Source organism: Platichthys flesus, chromosome 5 (genome assembly GCF_949316205.1).
Source record: "Platichthys flesus chromosome 5, fPlaFle2.1, whole genome shotgun sequence".
NCBI classification, from domain to species: domain Eukaryota; kingdom Metazoa; phylum Chordata; class Actinopteri; order Pleuronectiformes; family Pleuronectidae; genus Platichthys; species Platichthys flesus.
In genome coordinates this window covers 20,545,511-20,564,911 of record NC_084949.1, presented here as the reverse complement: position 1 = coordinate 20,564,911, position 19,401 = coordinate 20,545,511, and the positions used below count along the sequence as shown (strand labels likewise).

Here is a 19,401-nt window from a genome sequence, read left to right as displayed (position 1 = left end):
CTAAAATGCAGGAATTAGGTGGGACTTAGGCTTTTCCTCTTCCAACCAGGAGCCTCACACATTCTCCCTGAGCTCCCCTGTGGAATGCGAGAACAATCCCAGTCAGTGTCAATGTGCTTTTCAGGAATTCACAGTTTGAACGCTCTGTGTGTGAATATGTCAGACATGTTGAACTTCAAAATACGGCATACAATGTAAAATGGGTTTGGTAACAGCACAGATGAACATTAATATTGCTGCATGGTCAGAGGAAGCAGTTTGTTGGCAAACTGGGAAGCATCTGTGGTAAATCTTTGGCAGGAATGAGCTCATGCTCTGTCACTGTCTGGCTTCCACTTGGTACCCAGGTCAGAAAACCTCATCGATCTAATAATTCCATAAACCTCTGTGTGTGGCTTGTGTATCTCAAGAACCGTTCATCTTATCGGCCTCACAACTGACAAGTGTCTTTTTAAGGGCCCCGAAGAAATGCAAGGTTGAATCTGGTGCAGTCTGGACACACAATACTTTCAATATTAATAAACATTGAACAAACAGGCGACCGGCGCTCGGTGGCAGCAGTGGCTGGGACTCAATCGATGTAACGTGATGTTGTTGATCGTGACAACAATGGATTCTCGATGAGATACAAATTAACAAAAGCTTCAACGATAACCTCCAGTTCTGGATTCTTCGTGCTGAGTCGAGTTTCACTTTGAAGAAACCGGCGTACATCTCTTTGTGCAGCAGCGGTGGTGCAACTTCAGCTTTCTGTGGACTGGAGTCCTGCAGCTGGTCTTTATTCTCCCAGGTTCTGTAACTGCTGGTCACTTTGTTTCAGAAAGATAACTGCCACCAGCATCACCACAGGCCAAACCAAAATCCCAGTAATAATGGCAAAGGAGCAATTTAGAATCCAGTGATTTCACCTACACTCTCAATTCCCGCACCCCACATCCCATATTAAAAAGGGTTGAGTCCCCATCACCGTGACCTCCAGTGCTCGGTGTATTTGCACCTAATCGTGCACGCTCACAAATGTTATGTGTCTCAGCAGGTGCGCATGTGTCCATAAGTGTGCGGCTCTCATTGTGTTTGCTTGTGTACCTGCGAGGAGGTGATAAGGGCCAGTGCAGAGCGTCTCCTTTACCCCCCCCCTTGTCAGCACGGGTAAATTAAACCCGGCACTTTCCGAGGTTCGAGCCTGGATAGTTAAAACCAAAGTGAGTTCAAATGTACAGAGAGTATGAGTTTGTCAGCAAACCTCTCATTGTGATGCTCCATTATGTTGGTGTGAGTTTTGGAGTGTTTGTAAAGGTTGTATGGAAACACACACTCCCACGTATACACCACACCGTGTGGTCATAACTCATGTTCATTCAAGTAGCCATAACAAGTGTTTCTTTTCCTGTTGGCCTTCTGAGTCACAGGCTGCAGCCGAGGTGTGACACACAACGCTGTCTCTGCCTGTCTCCGTCCCCCCCCCCCCCCCCCCCCCATTTCCTTTATATCCTTCCCTATCTTTCTCTCTCCTCTTTTCTGTCTTGCTATCTTGGATTTCTACCCATTTAATTGTCTATCTCCCTTCCTTTCAGGCTCTTCCTCTTCTGTGTTGTTCTGCCCTCCTCCTCTCACTCAACCGCTTGTATTTGTCGACTTCCTCCCTCCCCTCTCGTGGCTCCCTCCTCCTCCTCCTCTCTCTCTCTCTCTCTCTCTCTCTCTCTCTCTCTCTCTCTCTCACTGGTCTCTCTTACTGTCAAGCCAGCCCCAGCCGCAACAGCGGTAGCGCCAATAGCTCACTCTCGCCAGTTCTCAGTCACGGTGCGGGCTTCGAGGTGTGTTTTGGTGTGTGTGCATGTGTGTTTCATGTGCGGGCATGTTTACAATGTATGCATCAGCCAGTGTTGCCTGCAGCACTCTAAAGAGCAGAAATACATGGAGTAACTCTAACTGAGGACTGACGGGAAGAGATGTAGGAAGATCGTCCTGGAGCTCATTAAGAGGAAGAAGGAAGACGTATCATCTCTTTTCTCTCCCCACTTTATTTCAGTCTGTCTCGCTTTCTGTCTCTGGCCTCTACGTACTCCTGTAGCTCTTTTCTCCAACGGTTAACTCGATTGCTGATAGGACTGTGTACAACAGAACTGTAAGTGGACTTCCTTGTGTGTGTGTGTGTGTATGTGGGTGTGAAAGTAAACTGTGTGTGTGTGTGAAAGTAATCTGTGTGTTTTCTGTGTTACCTCACTCTATGTCAGTGTTTAACCTGCTGTGGTCATGATGTGAGTTGCCCGACTGGACACATTTGCATGCCTGTGTAAATGGCATGTCATGACATCTCTCATGACTTAATTAGGTCAATTAGTAAAGCCCTGTTTGTAGTGGAGGGGCTGCTCATCCATGTAGACACCCCTGAACTCCCATGCTATAAATCTGCTGATATTCATAAATGTGTGCTAGATGCATATTATTCAGCGATTGCTAAAAACTGTAACTGCTGCCATTTATATCAAATGTCATTTGTTGGCGTAGCATCTGAATGAAAGTTCTCTCCTCCAGGTATTCTCTGCAGTCTGTGTGTGTCTGTGCGTGTTTGAGAGTGAGGGACAGATAGGGAGAGAGGGAATGATGGAGAGAGTTGGTGTGTGTCAGTGTGTGTGTGTCTCACTGTCACCCAGGGCATTGAGAAAAATCAATAGATCTACAGCTTGAGTTGGACCATTTACCTCTGCCAAGTGATGGGCCGACACTTTGGCCTTCAAAGATCCACAGACAAGCTGCCTGCAGTAGACTCACAGGATGTCAGCTCTGCGTCCTCCTACACAAGTGCCTCTCAGTTCCAATCCTCAATTGAAGCTTGTGTTCGTCTCCCGGTTCATGTAACTGTCACTTCTTCTGAAAACCTGTGAGGGGGGGGGGTCATAGATCAAAAGTTTCTCACCAGGCCAATAGAAGCAGTCAAGAGAATGAGCAGGAGCAGGCGGAGAGATGGAGTGAAAGAAGAGAGAGACAGGGCATGTGAGAAGGGGAACCGAGCGAGACCATCATAATCAATCCTCCATGATCCTGGAAGAGCATCATTTATCTTCTTTTCTCACTCCACTCCTCCTCCTGCCTCCATCTTTCCCTCATTTTCTGTGGTACAGACACTTTGATCTTGCGTAAGAAGACGGTCTCCGGAGCTTCATTACTTTTAAAGCCTCCATCGTGAGGGCCCATAAAAAGATGCTAAGGAATGGATTTTTAAGACCATTTACCAGGCGTTCTGTCGCGGCTCGCGGGTAATGGCTACATAGGGATATAATGTTCCTCCTCAGTGTGTTATGCCCTTCTGTGCCTTGTGCCCTGAGTTATCAGGGCAAACTGGGATTGGCCTTAACACGTCAGTGCTGAGGAATATGACGTTGTGCATAATAAGTGTTGCCTGCTGGGTATCCTGGCTCTGTTTAATTCATGAATACATGGAAGTGAAGATGGTTCTTCATTTTTTTGTATCTTTCTGGGTAAATTGTTGTGTAAAGGTTGTTTTTTCCACCTTTGACTATTTTTTGGTTTCACATAACCCTGTTGACCAACCTTGTGTTTAGGTCTCTTCCTCTTTCTTTTTGAGTGTGTGTTTGCATGCTTGTGTGCCTCAGTGTTTGCCCACTTGTGAGTGGGCTGGGACATGGGAGTGTGTTTGCGGCCGTGTTTTTGCCGTGAGCATATAGGGATTCGAATGGGCTAGCAGGGAGAAAATGATTGAGAGAAAAGGTCAGTAGACAGGATGGCCTTTTCTTGTCTACAGGAGACTGCAGGGAGACCAAGAAGTGGGAGAAAAAGGGGAGTCCAGGGGGAGGACGAGGGAGGAAGCTAGATTAAAGGTTCAAGTGCAGCCGAACAATTGAATAAAATAAGTTAAAGAATTTGAATGTTAAAGCAACTGCTGTGAAGCAGCAGTGCAAAAATATTTTCAGCAGAAGACAAAATCTAATCTCCCACAGCTAAAGATCAGTCAGGCCTCTCATTACCTTAATAATAGGGAACGTGACAGTCATGAGACCTGTGTGTCAGGGTGCTGGCTCTGACCTGTCACAACCACTTAACCACTGCTGCCAAATGACCCCGGCTCTATGACTCTGTTCCACGTCCTCTCACGTTTTACAGTAATTCACAACTGAGACCCTGACACAGATATCTCAACTCAAATTATCTGATGATCCGAGCCAGGTTTTACCCACAAAAGAAAAATCTGAATGCCTGTCTGCTGCGGGTCGGACTCAGCTCATTTCTCTCTGGCTCGGCTGGGTCGAGTATTTGACTTCTCTTTGGGGGAACTGTCGTGTCGTCCACCTTTTATATACAAGTCAATGTGCGGAACTCTTTCCAGTTAGTGATGATGTAAGGTAACACAAGGTCAGGGACTGCTGTTAAACGAAAAAGGGATTTCCGTTTAAGATTGGGATATTTAACAATACCAACAAGACACTGATGTCTTGACAAGAGCTGAATCAATTACTTAATTAATGAGTTAGTTTATTTTAATTGGTTTATAAAATAACTGCCAAACATTTTAAAATGTGATCATTTTATGCATTTTTAAAGCAAATGCACCAAACATCTTGTTTCAACTTCTCGAATATGAAGATTTGTGAATTCCGTTGTAACATATGATTCATCCATCCATTATCTTGCACTGCTTATCCTTTGAGAGTCACAGTGGGGGGCTTGAGCCAATCAGGGCTGATATTGGGTGGGAGGTGGGGTACTCCCTGGACAAGTCGCCAGTTTGTCACTGGACATAAAAAGACAAACAACCATTCACACCTACCGTCAATTAAGGATCTCAAGTTAAACTAAGATGACTTTGTCCATCAGGTTCAAACCCAGAACCTTCTTGATTTGAGGCGACACCACCATGCTGCTCTTCACATGCTAGGCTGGAGATATTTTTGGGTATTTTTGTGACATTTTTGTATCAATTAAAAAAGTAGGTTGAAAGAATGACAAAGAATGTTACATGCAGTACGTTATTTTGCTTAATCAGAAACCTACTGATCTGTTGCATTCTTTTCAAAGGTTGACTTTGTTTTAAATTGTCTGAGGGAGAATTAAAATGTATGTAGTGCATTGAAGCTCCGTGGTGTTTTCTTACAGCATCTGAAACATATTTAAATTCATATTTTTTCTTATCTTCACATGCACGGCAGAGCGTCTAACTGTTCTAGAGAAACACAGAGACACAAGTTATCTTTTGTATCGTCATTTAAAAAAAAAAAAACATCAATGACGCTGCTGTAAAAGAGAATAAATACAGCCAAGATTGGTTGATAAAAGGACGATAACAATTATATTGGAGCATCTCAGTACATAAAGAAGCTGCAGACACTTTGATTAAGATTTGTTCCCCCCAGTGGGATGAAACACGTGGAATCACCTTTGTGCCCGTTGTTAATTACCTGCACGTTGTTCTATCCTTGTGTGGAACAAGCCTGTGACCTTGGCGTGGTCTTAACCCCTCCTCCAGAGCAAGCTAGCATGTTGATGATGTTACTTGCAGGTGCAGCACGTGTCCATGTGTGTGTGTCTGTGTGGGTGTGTGTTTGTTTTCCACAAATGCGGATCATCTCTCTTCTTTACCGATGGGCTCGTCCCCTACCTTTCTCTCCGTGACCCAGTTCTGGTGCGCTGACACCCCCTGTTCACATCACGCCTGCAGCAAACACATGTTGTCAGAGCAGCGAGAAAGAGGAGAAGGAGACAGAAAGGGGGAGTGGATTGTGTGTCTGCATGCTTCGTGTCAACATCTCTGCTTCTTGAAATCACTGGGCTTGAAGTGATTTTTTGACGCATTCTGTCTCTTAGCGTGATTTGATCAAAATACGAAAATAACTGTCCTCTTCTGTCTCTTAATTTTTTTTTTAACTGTTCACTCGTTGCTGAAATACTTCACCTCCTGTTAATCGGCTTTTATCTTCTCTCTCTGGTTCCGCAGAGCAACTTCCTGGGCAGTGCCACATTTTCTGTCGGTGATCTGCTGAGGGCTAAAGATGAGCGGCTGACCTTGAGTCTTAGGTAAGTGTGTTGTTTCTGTCATACTCGATCCACTCCTCCACCGTGTGCCCTCAGGCTAAATAAAAATCTAACTTCGGAGTCCAAAGATTACCTCTCCTCGCACAAGAGCCGACAGACCGAGTTAAGCATCAAACTGAGACGAGGTGGGAAAAGAAACCAATCCACAGATGTTGCAACAGCGGTTCCAGGGTTGTTGCAGAAGCTGCCAGGGTTGTTTCTATCAAGGATGGTGTTTTAACATCGGGGAATACAGTACTCTGATCTGCTTTTTGTTTGTTTTAGTGATAGATTGGGCTGGGAACATGTGTCTTTTCTCAGAGGTTGTTAAATGAATCGAATGAAAAGGAACAGCTGTTTAAAGTGGAGGTGGAGCCGTCGGTTATCATTTTGTTTTTCTAAAACATTTTAATAAAGAAGATGCAGTGGAGCCATCATGGACTGCTATACAGATTTTTACTGTGTGCAACAAAGCTGCTTCGAGTGTTTTCTCTCCTCTGACGCCAAGTGTGCTTATTATGGGAACTGTTGTGTTTCTCTTCAATACTGTAAGATCCGGACCTTACTACGTAAAGTGTCTGTGGATAATGCATGTTGATTGTTGGTGCTACACAAATACATTGAAATTGAATAGAATTAAATGGTGGTGTGGTGGTTTGTACTATCACTTTACCGCAAGAAGAACTATTAAAATCCCGGCCCGGGTTTTGTATATGTGGAGTTTGCATGTTTGCTGCTTGTTTGGCTTCTACTCACAGTCCAAAGACATGCAGATTGGGTTTAGGTTAACTGGAGACTTTAAATTGACTGGAGATGTGAGTAGGAATGGTTTGTCCCTGTGTTTTGCACTACGCTGGCGACCTGTCAAGGTGTCGGCTGTAATTGGCTGCAGCTATGCTAACCTCAAAGCGTTATAGATAAATGAGGGATGAAAGAAGTGTGTCTCTCTAGGTTTAGGAAGTCAAGCTAAAATTAGATAATTGCATCAAGCAACCAGCAGAAATAAAGACTTGTAACTTCCTGAAAGACGGGACTACAAGGATGTCATCAGCAATCTTGCTACAGAGAAAGGTTCTTGACAAATAACAGACAACTTGTTTCCTGGGACGATAATAACCTGCTTTGTCTGTACATAGTAACAATGCTGGTTCATAAAGAAAAGCTACCAAAGTGTCACAGTGAAGAAAGGTTGATTAGCTGGAATGTCTCTGTTGGTGTTTAGTTGTTTTTAAAGCTGTTTAACAAGCTGGGAACAACAACCACTGTATTTTAAGCTGATTCATAATGTGTTACTTAACACCACAAGTTTGAAAATACCAGTACAGTGGCCGTTCTAAACCTGCCTCTTTGGAATGGGCTGTTTGCTCGGCCTGTGGTGATGGTGGTTGCAGCTTTTCTCTCTGAAACTGTCAAAGCGACCTGTAGTAATTGAGCCTTGGTAAATAAAGACAGAACCCGGAGGCTGCTCCACCGCTGCAGCACAAGGAGCTATTCACTTGTTTATTCAAAGTTTGGTGAAGGTCTCCTCGATGCACAGGACCTCGGATTGGAGAATCCTTGATGCTGCTTTTTTCTATTTATACAAACTTTATTAATATTGAATCTATTGCGTGTCCAAATTGCACCAAACTTAAACACAGCCATTCCTTGTGCTTATAATAATACACAAACAAAACATAAAGCTGATAAGTTAAACAGTTCTCAATATATATCCTGTATTGTTATTTATTATATGAGAGATTTCGCCATTGCATATGATGAGAGATTAATAACACAACATACATGTTCTGTCTCGTCACCCATCGACTGCTGTCTCACAGGGTTATTTATCTTTGCTGTGCTTAGTATGAAACAGCTTCTGGTTGGACACAGAATCCTTCCCGGAACAAAAGACATTATGCTCGGGTCAGTTGCATTAGTCACGACACTGATGAGAATGTTTTTGACTGAACAATGAGGTATCATGTGGCCTTTTTTTTGATGGGAGGCAGAACATTTGTCTTTGCTTGAAGCCCAAGGAGAGAGGTCTGTCACAGGCACGGTGCTCACACATTGCAGTCCTGACTGAAGAGCTGTGCCGCAGAGGCTACGTAGAGGGGTGTGAAAGTTTACCATGGGGACCAGGGACTAGATTCCATCTGCTGGATCTCAGGCCATCTTGTAAATGGAAACGCTGCACCCAGACGCAAATTGGTTTTCGGTTTGGTCTGGAGTTCAAAACCTGCTCCCCCCCTCGTTTCTCAGACTGAAGCGTTTGAAATTCCCGGTCAGTCTCAAAAAACATCTTGTTGCTTTGCATGCAAACAGTGTGTGTGATGCAATGGGCAGGATTTTTTCCTTTTACCTGTAACCTGTTCAAATGGAATTGTCTCTGTCCCGTTTTTGCTGTCGCAGAGAATTTCCTTTTCCCTTCACACTCATAGTTGAGTTTTGAAAATATACTGCTTTGGCACGCCTTCTTTTTTTTGTGCTCTCCTTTGTTATGCTTTTCATTTCCTGTTGGTGATCCCAGATCACTGGGTAATATTGTATTTTGCACGATTGACTGTATTAGCTGCAGTGTGTTTGCACCTTTGTGTTTATACACTCACACATTTTTGTGAAGATGTTGCTGTTGAATTGCACAGAATTGTTACTGCCCCCTCGTCCCACTGCACTGTTGTGTTTGTTGTGGGTTTTGTTGTTGGCTTGTGACTTTGTTCCTAGAGATGCCATAAAGCCCTCCAATCATACTTGGAAGTGTTGCTTCAATGCTTTTAAACAAGCAAAAACAGTTTCCCTCAATGTTCAGTTGTTAGTCTTATCTTTACAACTATGACTGCAGCGGTTGCAAGTCTTTTTTATGTGAGGGGTCAAAAAGCCAAGAAGTCTAGACAGTCTGGCTTAGAGTTTATAACAAATATTATTAAAACTGCAATTACTACCCTGCGGTATATTCCGCCACCGACCAGCACAGCTTTAGTATACATAATCTTTGTTCCCGGAGTCATATGAGGTCACTGTAACCTTTGACCTCTGAAATCGAATCAGGTCATATTTTTGTCGAAGTGCCAATTGGTCAAAATATGAATAAGTTCTCTAAAAGGCAGACTGAATGTTTAAAATGTTCAAAAGGCCAGAAACATGTGTTATGGGGTCACAATGACCTTGACCTATGAACTCAATTCAATAATTATCATTTGTACCAAATTAGAAGAAAGTCCCTCAAGGCGTTGTTTAGATATTGTGTTTCCAAGAATGGGAGAGAACACATCATCCTAACTGAAGGATAGTCTTTTTCTTTTAAGGTAGTTTAAAGAATCACTGGGAGCTATACCTGTGCTGAATAATAACAAATGTTTTTTATTTAAACTCACAGGCAGATTTGGCCTGAAGATCTGTGGCCCCTGTGTGGTCTGAGCTCGAGTGCGTTACGCTGACAGTCAGTGATGCGTGCCTAACACGCGCAGACAAACAGAGGGGGAGGCTCCTGATTCGCTTGTTTCTTCATCCAGTGAGAAAACGTTTCAGAGATGAGTATTTTCTCATGAGCATGTATGATTCTTCCTGGTTTGACCTGTGGATGAGCCCATTATTCACAGTTCAAGTTAGTTCTGTCGGCCGAGCAGCTCGGATGCTGCAGCGCTGACGACATCAGGGGTACAACTCACTCTGCCCTCCGAGGAACAGATGCTTCATTTCAATACAGTGCTCAGTCAGTTAATTTGAGTTGACTTCGCTCAGCGGAGGGAACGTGGGACTACTTTGTCTCCATGAGGCAAGGATTGATTCCCTTCAGTGAATCTCAAAACCAATACGTCTTGGACCAACTCCTCCTCATAAGCTCAGGATCTACATTGGTGCTGAGCATATGTGGAGAGGAAATTGGTATTTGACCAGCTCCAGCGTGTGTGTGTGTGGGATTTCTTACTTTTATTTTGGCCTTTCAGTGAAGTTCACTCTGCTACAGGGCTGTCCGCCTCAAAGCTCATTCCTTATTCTCATGAATTCACACTGCATTTCAGCTGCCCTCTCTTGTCCCATGCCCACTTTCATGTGTGGCTGGTTGGGATTTTTGTCACGGATTGTTTTTGTTTCCTGTAAGGCCCGACCGGTTTGATTCGAGTCACCTCTTTTTCAAGGTCCCTTACTGTGTCGTTTTGAGAAGGACTGGTAGATTTATAGACTCAGTCCTTGTGAAGATCTGTTTCCAGAAGCCATTGAAATGAAGATGAGAATTTCCTACCCTGCTGTAGCTCTCACATGACCAAACGGTTCACGAGGTGCTACAGACAGTCTACAGCATCCAGACAGAAACAGCACAGACACATATGCCTGAATAAAACAGACACAAACCTAAAAAAAAAAAAGGCTAGTGGGAGAATTGAGTTGTTTCTTTGAAGTATGGACCTTTTCAAAATCAAAGATGAAATGAAAAGGAATTATTGATGACATGTTTGGTCAAAGCACAAATTCAGTCCAGGTTTACCTGATAGTATTTTTGTTATCCACCTATAAAAAATGTCTAAAATAAATTCATAAGAACTATATTTTTGATGTGTTATTTAACGACTTCTGGCTCTCTGAATCGCTGAGTAAAGATGCAAAGAAATTCAATCAATATTGAAGCTGGATGCTGAATAGAAGGAATGTATCCCTACTTGTGTCCTCATTGAGATGAAAAGTGCGAACAGAAGATAAGCCCTTAAAACTGAAGTCATCTAAAAGGAAATTGGTTGGCAGTGAGGTCAATGTGTCATCTGAGGGCAAGTTTAAAATAGCTGCCGAAGGCGACGATATATATCTATATGCAGACGTGTGCAGGCCTGCTCGGCTTTTTGTGTTGAGAATACACTTGTGTCAGAGCAGTGTGTCCTTGGTGTTCTCTTGCCTGGGGTTACAACTTTAGGTTATTTTTTTAAGGCACTGCAACAAGCTGTTAACACACTATCAACTCACCTTATACAGTTGTGGAGTTTTCTCTTTCTATGCATTCAGACCATATGGAGTATCATTCTCATACCTTGAGACTGAATTACAGTCAAATATTTAGACTTTTGGCTTTGTTTCAGTCTCCACCAAATCCTGAGCAAAATATGTGGCTCTGACAGCTAAATGGTTCCTCTATGTTCACCAGTTATGTTGCTTTAGGACATGTACTGAGTCCGCACCTTCTCCTGGAATTATCCGAAGGGGCTGCATGTGAAAACACAAATATGACGGTTGATTTTTCCTGCTAGTAAAATGTAAAATGTCTGAGAGTTTTTTGTAAAATGTCTGAGAGAGCTTATTGTAAGAACACAGCAGGATTCAAGAGCTGCTTGTTGATTGGCTGGGTTGTCTACAGTTGGTGGATTAGCTTCTGTGTGGCAGAAAGGTGGCCAAACCGAAACAATGAGCTGAAAGATGCTAAACTGCTCCACAGAAAATATGACAACCTTTAACCTTACTCCTGTATTGTTATTTAATACCGAAAGATAAAGCTGTGGTATCTGTGATCGCTGTTAATCCTTCTCCCGCACCAAATACGCAGTCACACTATCGGCCTGGGAACAGTGACCTCAGTGCGTTTTTTCCCCCGGAACCTGCAGAGAGCTTGTAGTAAATCTCTCTGTGGTTATGTGTTATATGGACTTGGACTCCTTGACTGAATCCCCTGTGACCATCACTCACGCTGAATGAAGGAGCCGCTGCACCTAAGAAACGCACTTATATCAGGGCTGAGCAATGCATCACGTGGCCATACGGAGACAGAGGAGTTTATTTACAATGAAATAACTAATCACCTTCACTACAGGGCTCTTAATTGCCCCGCTGATTGCAAACACAGTGTAGGTACATCTGGTACATGACCTGTATTATTTACTGTCGCCTCATGCTGAGTCATGGTTGCCGGGCGTGTATTTTAGTGGTATAGCCTCTGATAGCCACGGAAAAGATGATTTAAATGACTTGATTACCTTCGGTTTATTCAGGACATGTTTGCTTGGGATTTCATTGCATTTAATTTCAAACTCAAGGGAGTAATTGAATTGCATATATTTACATGGCTAGATTCTGCCTCTCTGTCAATCTCTGTGGGCATTTTTATGCCTAAATAAGTAGTGAGGGGCTGTATGTGTCCCTGCAGGATAGACTTTGCCTTGCTTTGCAGACACGCAACTTCTAAATCTAGCATATTTTAAATGGGGAACCGGGAAGAGCAACATAACCCATGTGCTACAGGAGCTGCTAAAGCACAGGGGCCTCTCAATAATGCATGTTGTGTGCACACATGGGAGGAGAGATGATTATCTCCAACAGGGAAGTGAGCCTCAGTCACCCAAACACAGCAGTTAATGGTGTTGTATAAATGCACCATATAAAGAACTGTACCAGTAAAGTTGACAGAGGATAGGTATGGGTTTTTCAAATTAGTAGCACACTCTCCATGCTTCATATTCCTATTACAGGCCTGCTTCGTCCCATGCACTCATCCTGTTGCACCCTCAGTCTCCCACACAGTAGCTCCCTCTCACTCCTCTTGTTATCTATAAAACTTTATGCACTTTGTACGAGAGGCACTCTATGACCCAGTTCTACAGCACAGTTTGAGATCTGATTTTGATATGAATTTGTATGCTCGCGCTGGTGTGAGTGTGTGCACATGTGCGTGCAACAGAGGTTTACCATCGCAGGGGTACTATTATCACTCACCAGTGCCTCTACTGCCTGGTTCCATGGCTTATTCATCCATTCCCATTGGAGGGGCCTCTCTTCACTGTCCCATCTGTGAAAGTGCAGCCTGCTATCATCATAATGTTGTTCTGCCACCACAGGGCCTCAGCCTGCACTTTAGTTCCAGTTCTCACAGTTTTCCCCTGACCTGAAAGTCTAAAGATCATCAACTATCTGATCTGGTGTGTGTGTTGTGGGGACCTACTTTACTTATGAGTCATTAGTCTTATCACACACAAACCCACATTATAGGGAGTTTCAGGTTGCTTAGCGTTGGGTTGAGGTTTGTCATTATAGTTACATTAAGTCAACAAAACAACAATACTAATAGGCCTTATTTTGAATCATGTGTTTATTATTATGTAATAATTGCATTATAATATAGTACTAATAACAATGATTGTGTGTTAATTAGGTTTTGTTTTATAAACGACATATCACATTGTCGACACTGTTTGAATATAAACTTGTGTGTTTGTGTGTGTGTGTGCTCCAAATGTAAAGCAGAGTCACTAATTACACTACTCAGAGGAGTGATTCTTCTTCTCTCCCTCGTGGCAGTCACACACACACTCTTACATATGTCGCCATTTCTCACTGCACAGTCATTAGCTGCTCATTTGAACCAGAGGTGAATTGAGTCTAGGAAAAAATTAAATAAGGAGGGTAATTGTTAAACATATAAATGCCTATATTTATGGTGCCTTCCTGTTTAATAGCTGGAGCGGTGAATAGAGAAACATATGTACTGAAGCACTCTGGGGGTTGGGGGCAGGGGGGGGGGGACTCAAAGGACACTTAAGGCCACAGCATTTGTGTGCAGGGCTGTTGGGAAACACTTTATCAGTGGTTTGCACATGGAGGGGAATGTTGCAAACAAGTGTGTGAGTGTGTGTGTGTGAGGGAGAAGGGAAACATCAAATAATTGCATTTAATACAGGTGGAATGAGTTTACACACATATTAACCTTCACGAAAGCACACACAAGGTTAACCATGCACACACACACACTTTACATAAGTACGTCCACATAGAGTCACATACCCTGCAATATACAGTGCACTGTAGTCGACACCACCCACATGCACATGCACTGTATTTAAAATAGGGGGAGAAATCAGTCAGCTGAGCCAAAATAAATGCACTCATGGCCTCCTCATTTTCCTCTCTCAATACAAAAAATGCCTAGTTTCTGCACCGTTCCTCTGCATTATCTGTGAGATCCCTCAGGCATTAAGGCTCATGGGTAGAATATGAAAATAGCTTATTTCGGCCAATGCTGTACCGTGACATCAAAATGGAACTCTGGGAAAAAAGACACATATTCCATTCACAAGCTGCACAATTACCAGCCATGACTTGGTAACGTAATAGTAAGAGTGTCACAAGCACAGCTCTCAACTTGCCATCCATGTTAAAAGGGGTACTGGTGCTCTGTAAGTCAATCATTCATCAGCTTATATCTATCTAGATCATCTCTTTGCAGTGAAAAACACATAGGTGGCAGAGATGAGAAAATGAGATGTGGTGTTGGAAGCCAAAGATGGAGGAAAGAGATTTAATAAATGCGGCCCGACATGCTGCTGAGGCATGCTAGGGGCACGCCTCATCCCTCGTCCTTGTCTAAGTGATGAGGTGATGATAATGAGGACGTAATGGAGAGAGGAAAAGAGAGGGGGGAATGTATGCGTCTAAAATCATGTCTCATATTTTAGGTTTTTATTTTATTTTGTATGCCATTGTCAGTTTTTGCTCTGAGATTAAATTGTGATTTTCCATCATTGAAGCTGGGGCAATGTACTGATGCAATCTCTCGTTTTGCTCCAACTGCAATATGTGCACCAGAGAAGGTGAGGGTCATGCATAATATCCTGTCTGACTGGCTCTTTAATAGCATCCTCAATAATGCTATGCCGTGTCCACGGGGGCCTTTAATGAGTCTTAATCCAGATGTTTGTTTTTCCTTCACAGTGCATTTAAATACTCATGCATTGCTTCTTAATTTTCATTTAAACCTAAATGATTGCCAGCTATAGAAAATACTGTAGGTTTAGGTCAGTGTGAAAACTACTAAGTCTACTTGACATGGCTTCTTTTATGTATATTTAGTTAAAATATAGTATATTTTATACATATAGATAGTATGTTTAAAGTTACGTATAAAATATGGGTATTGTGAGAATAATAAACCACATTGTGACGACAGTTCAGTTTACGGTTACAGTTGAGTTCAAGCAGAGTTCATGAAGATAAAGACGCGACAATCGTCAACCCTAAGACTCAGATTTACATTTGTAAATGCTGATTGTCGTTCTTACTGCCTGGATATATCTTCAATGTGTGTAGCACCATGACTTCAATGTGGGAGCATTGATGGTCGTTTGTGCTGTAGTCTGGAACATAACCATGCGTGTAAGGGACAGGGTAACATAAAACTAGTGCAGTTTAACACGCAGACACACAAACACCATGCAACTGAATCCACCATCTACACACATCTGTGTAAACACTCACATTGCAGTTAGATGGGATATTGCTGTCGGCTATCGTATGCAAAAATTGTACAAAGCATTCGATTTGTAGATATAACAAGGTTACAGCTTTGCTCACTAAAAGGACAGGCATACACAGTACGTGTGTTTTTCATTAATTTCGAAATGTTCATTATTACAAACCTGTAATATTTTTTAAATATCATTGTTTTTTCCCAACATTAAAAACGGTTGTATGTGAAGTTTGGTGTGTAACACAAGGTTTGTTTTAAAGATTCTGCACCCACATGTTTTCACTTATTCTGGCTCACTGCACCTCTGGTCAAGTGGAAGGTGGATGGAGATGTGCCGGTAATTAAGTGTCCATTTACTCACCAGGATGATAATAGTAATTATCAAAATAATTAAACTCTCGAGTGGGGGCGGACCATAAGTGCGCAAGGGCCATGAAGTTTGATGGCTTCTGGGTAATACAAAAACATATTCTTTTATATTAGGTTTGGTTTATTTTTTTATGTAAATTCAAAATTGAAACCCATATAAACTAGTGTTTTTTCTTACTACTGTGTGGGTGAGTACAAACAGAGCTCGGCTGACGTCTCCAAGGTCTCACACATTCTACATTTGAGCACAATTTTAATTCACTGCAGTTTTAGTAAATTCAATTTTGGTTCAATAACAAGGATGAAGTAGTTTTCAAGACTCGTGCAGCCACCAGGCAAAGCTGTAGTCGCTGTGTTTGTTTTAGTTCCACTAACCTTGGGAATCCTCCGGAGTAACCAGCTCGCTGCTGTTTTAGAGCGTCTCTGCAAACAAGAAGAACTTGCATCTAGTCTTCTCCTGTTTGTCCAATCATGCACGCAGCATATCCAATGTGACATGTATCCTCCATTAGCATAACAAGAAGCTCATATTGACTCATAATGTTGACACTGTTAGGAGTCAACTGTGAGTCACGGTTACACCGCAGGGAAACGCGACTCGGGCACATTTCTGTTATTTTCGTTCACCCCTTATTTACATAAATGGTCAGTCAGGTCTGTACAGTCAGTCTCTTTGTGTGTGTGTGTGTGTGTGTGTGTAAAAATGTGTTGTTTCAGATATTATGTGCAGACATTCACATTCCACACCACAGGAGCTTGCGGATGTGTGGCCAAATCCTCCATTTAATAGCCTTCATGTTTTTGTAATGAGGACTTATTGTGTCTGTGCAGAGTCCAAACTGAGAACATTTTAGGGTCAAGGTCAAATATTTATCTTGATGCTTGATCCTAGATATAGTATGCTGCAGCATGGAGGCGCCTTACACCCTGTCCACACTAATGTGGATATTTTTCAGAACAAACTTCTTCCTCTGCATTTGATCCCCTTGTTCAAACAGGGTTTAAGTCACTTAAACCAGGAATTTTACACACACATTCTAACTTACAGATTTTCAAAAGCTACGGATTCTGTGTGTCCACGTGTAGCGTCGGCGTTAGGGAAACAACAACATCACAGCTTACTTTGTGAAGGCCCACGGTTGCTTTGTGTAATGAGCATGTGCCAGAAACAACAACAATGGGGGTTATATGCGGCATTCTCCATGTCTAGTTAGCACCGGTAGGTCCAATTACAAGTTACAGCTTAATTTACCATTACTGAGCCACATTTCATGCATTCACAGGCATCTGCCTCGCCCAATTTCACTCTGACCACAGGCTTCCTTGCTGGTTTTTAATGGTTTGTTAATGCAGACTTTATCACTACCCATTGGCCTGATATGCTTGTTTGAGCGTTTGTGGTTGTTTTTATGTTCTTGTCTGGACAAACACATTTCATAAAACAAAGGTCCTCCAGACAGGGACATTGTTTTAAAGATCTGTGCTGAAAATATCAACAGTATTGCAGTAAAGGCCTTGTTAAAGTACCAGTATCAATGCTTTTACTTTATAGAGAGGAAGAGCAGCAACTTCCCTAAAGTTTTCATTCGACTTTTCATGTCCAGTAAAGGTGGAAGCTTATAGTTTTTTTTCATTATTACCCTGTACATACACTCCTCTATTTGCACAAAGGTGACTTTCCTCTACACCTCCATGTTAGTCTAAAATTATATTTTTCAGAGAGACATAACTTTGCATAACAGGATCCCTTTGACTTTTCCACACTGTGAGAGGGAGCCTATGCAGAATGATAACTACCTGCCTGTCTATACCGATGAGCTGCATCAGCACAGCCTTAAACTCGTCTCATTCACTGAGAAGGAGACGAGAGCTGTGAGACGTCTCTCACCACCGTATCTCAAAGGCCAGTGTTGATAGCGGAGCCGGTGCTGACCTTTCTTATTATTTTATGAAAATGGCTGTGGATCCTTTGGGGGAGATTTAGCCTGAGACGCAGCCGGTTGTCGTTATCTCAAACTGCTCGCCGCACGTATTTATGTTTAAAAGTTTATTGTAGTGTTTCTCACACTGGGCCCTTTTTTCTCATGTTTTGGGGATCTAAATGATTAACAGGGAATGAAATGTTTGGAGTTGGTCCAGTGTTTATCAGAGAAAGCTATACCTGGCAGTCTGAAACAGTGTAATATAACTGGGCATTTCTCCACATCAAAGTACATCCACACACAAGACTAGGCCTTGTTTTCTGGCTGTGATAGGCTCAGGTTGTTATTATTAGTGTTTGACAACTTACTGGAGATAGACAGTTTTATCTCATGCTTGACCAATCAGGAGTTAGTCTCAGGTGTCTATCATGAAGTTTGTTTTTTTTTTAGCACAGAAAAGGAAAATAACCGTATTCATTTGGAATTTGGCCCAATTCTTAACATGGAGGAGACGATTAGATGTCAGATTGGATGGATCCAGATGTTTTTGCTTCCTTTTTGGGGAGCTGTTATGTCGTCGGCTTTTTATATACAGTCTATGGGTTTATCACAAAGCTGGTGAAGCTGAGTAGAATTTCTTCTTAGTGTATTATTTTGTTCATAACGTCTCTGCTGGTCAGTTTTGAATGAACTGTTTATTCAGCACAGTGGCTTTCTCCAGCCTTCACAGAGATGGTTGGATTTTCTGTGCGAATATATTCTTCCAAAGGTTTTTATAAATAGGATAAAGCTCTGAGCTTTTCAGCAGACACGCAAACATTTACACCCGAATATTTTCAGTCCTGCCCAACTTTAAAACCCATTTCAAAATTCAGTTGTCTGATGTTTAACGTTTAATTCGATAATGTACAGTAATTAGAAAGCATTCATCCATTCACTGTCCCATTATATAATAATCCCTGTTCATACTCTTTATTCGATTCTTGTTAATTTAAGTGATCATTTAATTTTTAAACTTTAAAAATCAATTCATTAAACCCTCCTTGTCGCTTTGTGTTAATTATTATCCTGCATTTAGGGAGGTTTTCGACATTTAGCTGATTAAAATCCTAAAATCCTTTTTTGCCAAGTGGTTGTCTTGTTTGATGCGTTTGAGGTAGAAGCAGGAGATCCCTCAACTGAGATCCTAACTACCTCAGATTCAAGACTGAAGTAGTTTTCTTCATGTGAACTATAAGGTTGTGCTCTATGGTGAGGATTTTTGTTGTAGTATTGCCTTTGTTCTGCCATAATTGCTCAACTAAATTAAGATTAAGATGCATTTATTAGTCCCAAACACATGCACAGACATGCAAAGGCACACTCATGCAGGTAGGGAAATTTAACTTCTGCTTTTGACCCATCTGGTGCAGGACACACAGAGCAGTGAGCGACCATGTACCATTGTCTCTCCGTGGAGTCGAACCAGAGACGAACCAAAAACCTTCTCTGCCCATAGTTCAAGTTTCTGCCACTAGACCACCGCTTCTCCCTATTGTGGAAGGATCCCTGTTTTTGAAGAAGAATGTAAAATCTTCAGCATATTCCTGTCGATCACTATATTAATACCGACCCAACTGCCGTTGTAAGGATGCTGCATAGCTGAGGATTGAAGATGCTAATGCAAAGATGAGGATGAGCATATTTTTAGTAAAAGTCTTGACTCCCGTGCTGCTCTATTCTGCCTCTCCTCCTCTCCGGCTTTGTGTTTTTTACCGCCATGACTAGAAACTCCCTATGGATTATGGGGTGCTGCTGAGTCTGCTAACCTACATCCCTCATTGCTTTCTGCAGACATTCACTCTCCCATTTCTGTGGGTGTGTGTGTTACCCTGTAAAACT

At 42.3% G+C, this 19,401-nt stretch overlaps 1 protein-coding gene across 5 annotated transcripts in view; it reads left to right on the top strand.

Moving 5' to 3' along the window:
- The window catches only part of inpp4b (inositol polyphosphate-4-phosphatase type II B), a 118,516-nt gene that overhangs the window by 41,778 nt on the left and 57,337 nt on the right, over positions 1 to 19,401 (top strand). For 4 of the 5 annotated variants that reach the window (XM_062388177.1, XM_062388178.1, XM_062388176.1 and 1 more), the window contains one exon: positions 5,951 to 6,030. In XM_062388177.1, coding sequence (XP_062244161.1) covers positions 5,951 to 6,030 — 80 coding nt within the window. Of the gene's footprint in view, positions 1 to 1,763; positions 2,126 to 5,950; positions 6,031 to 19,401 lie in introns of those variants that run through there. The other variant, XM_062388181.1, reaches the window with a different exon arrangement.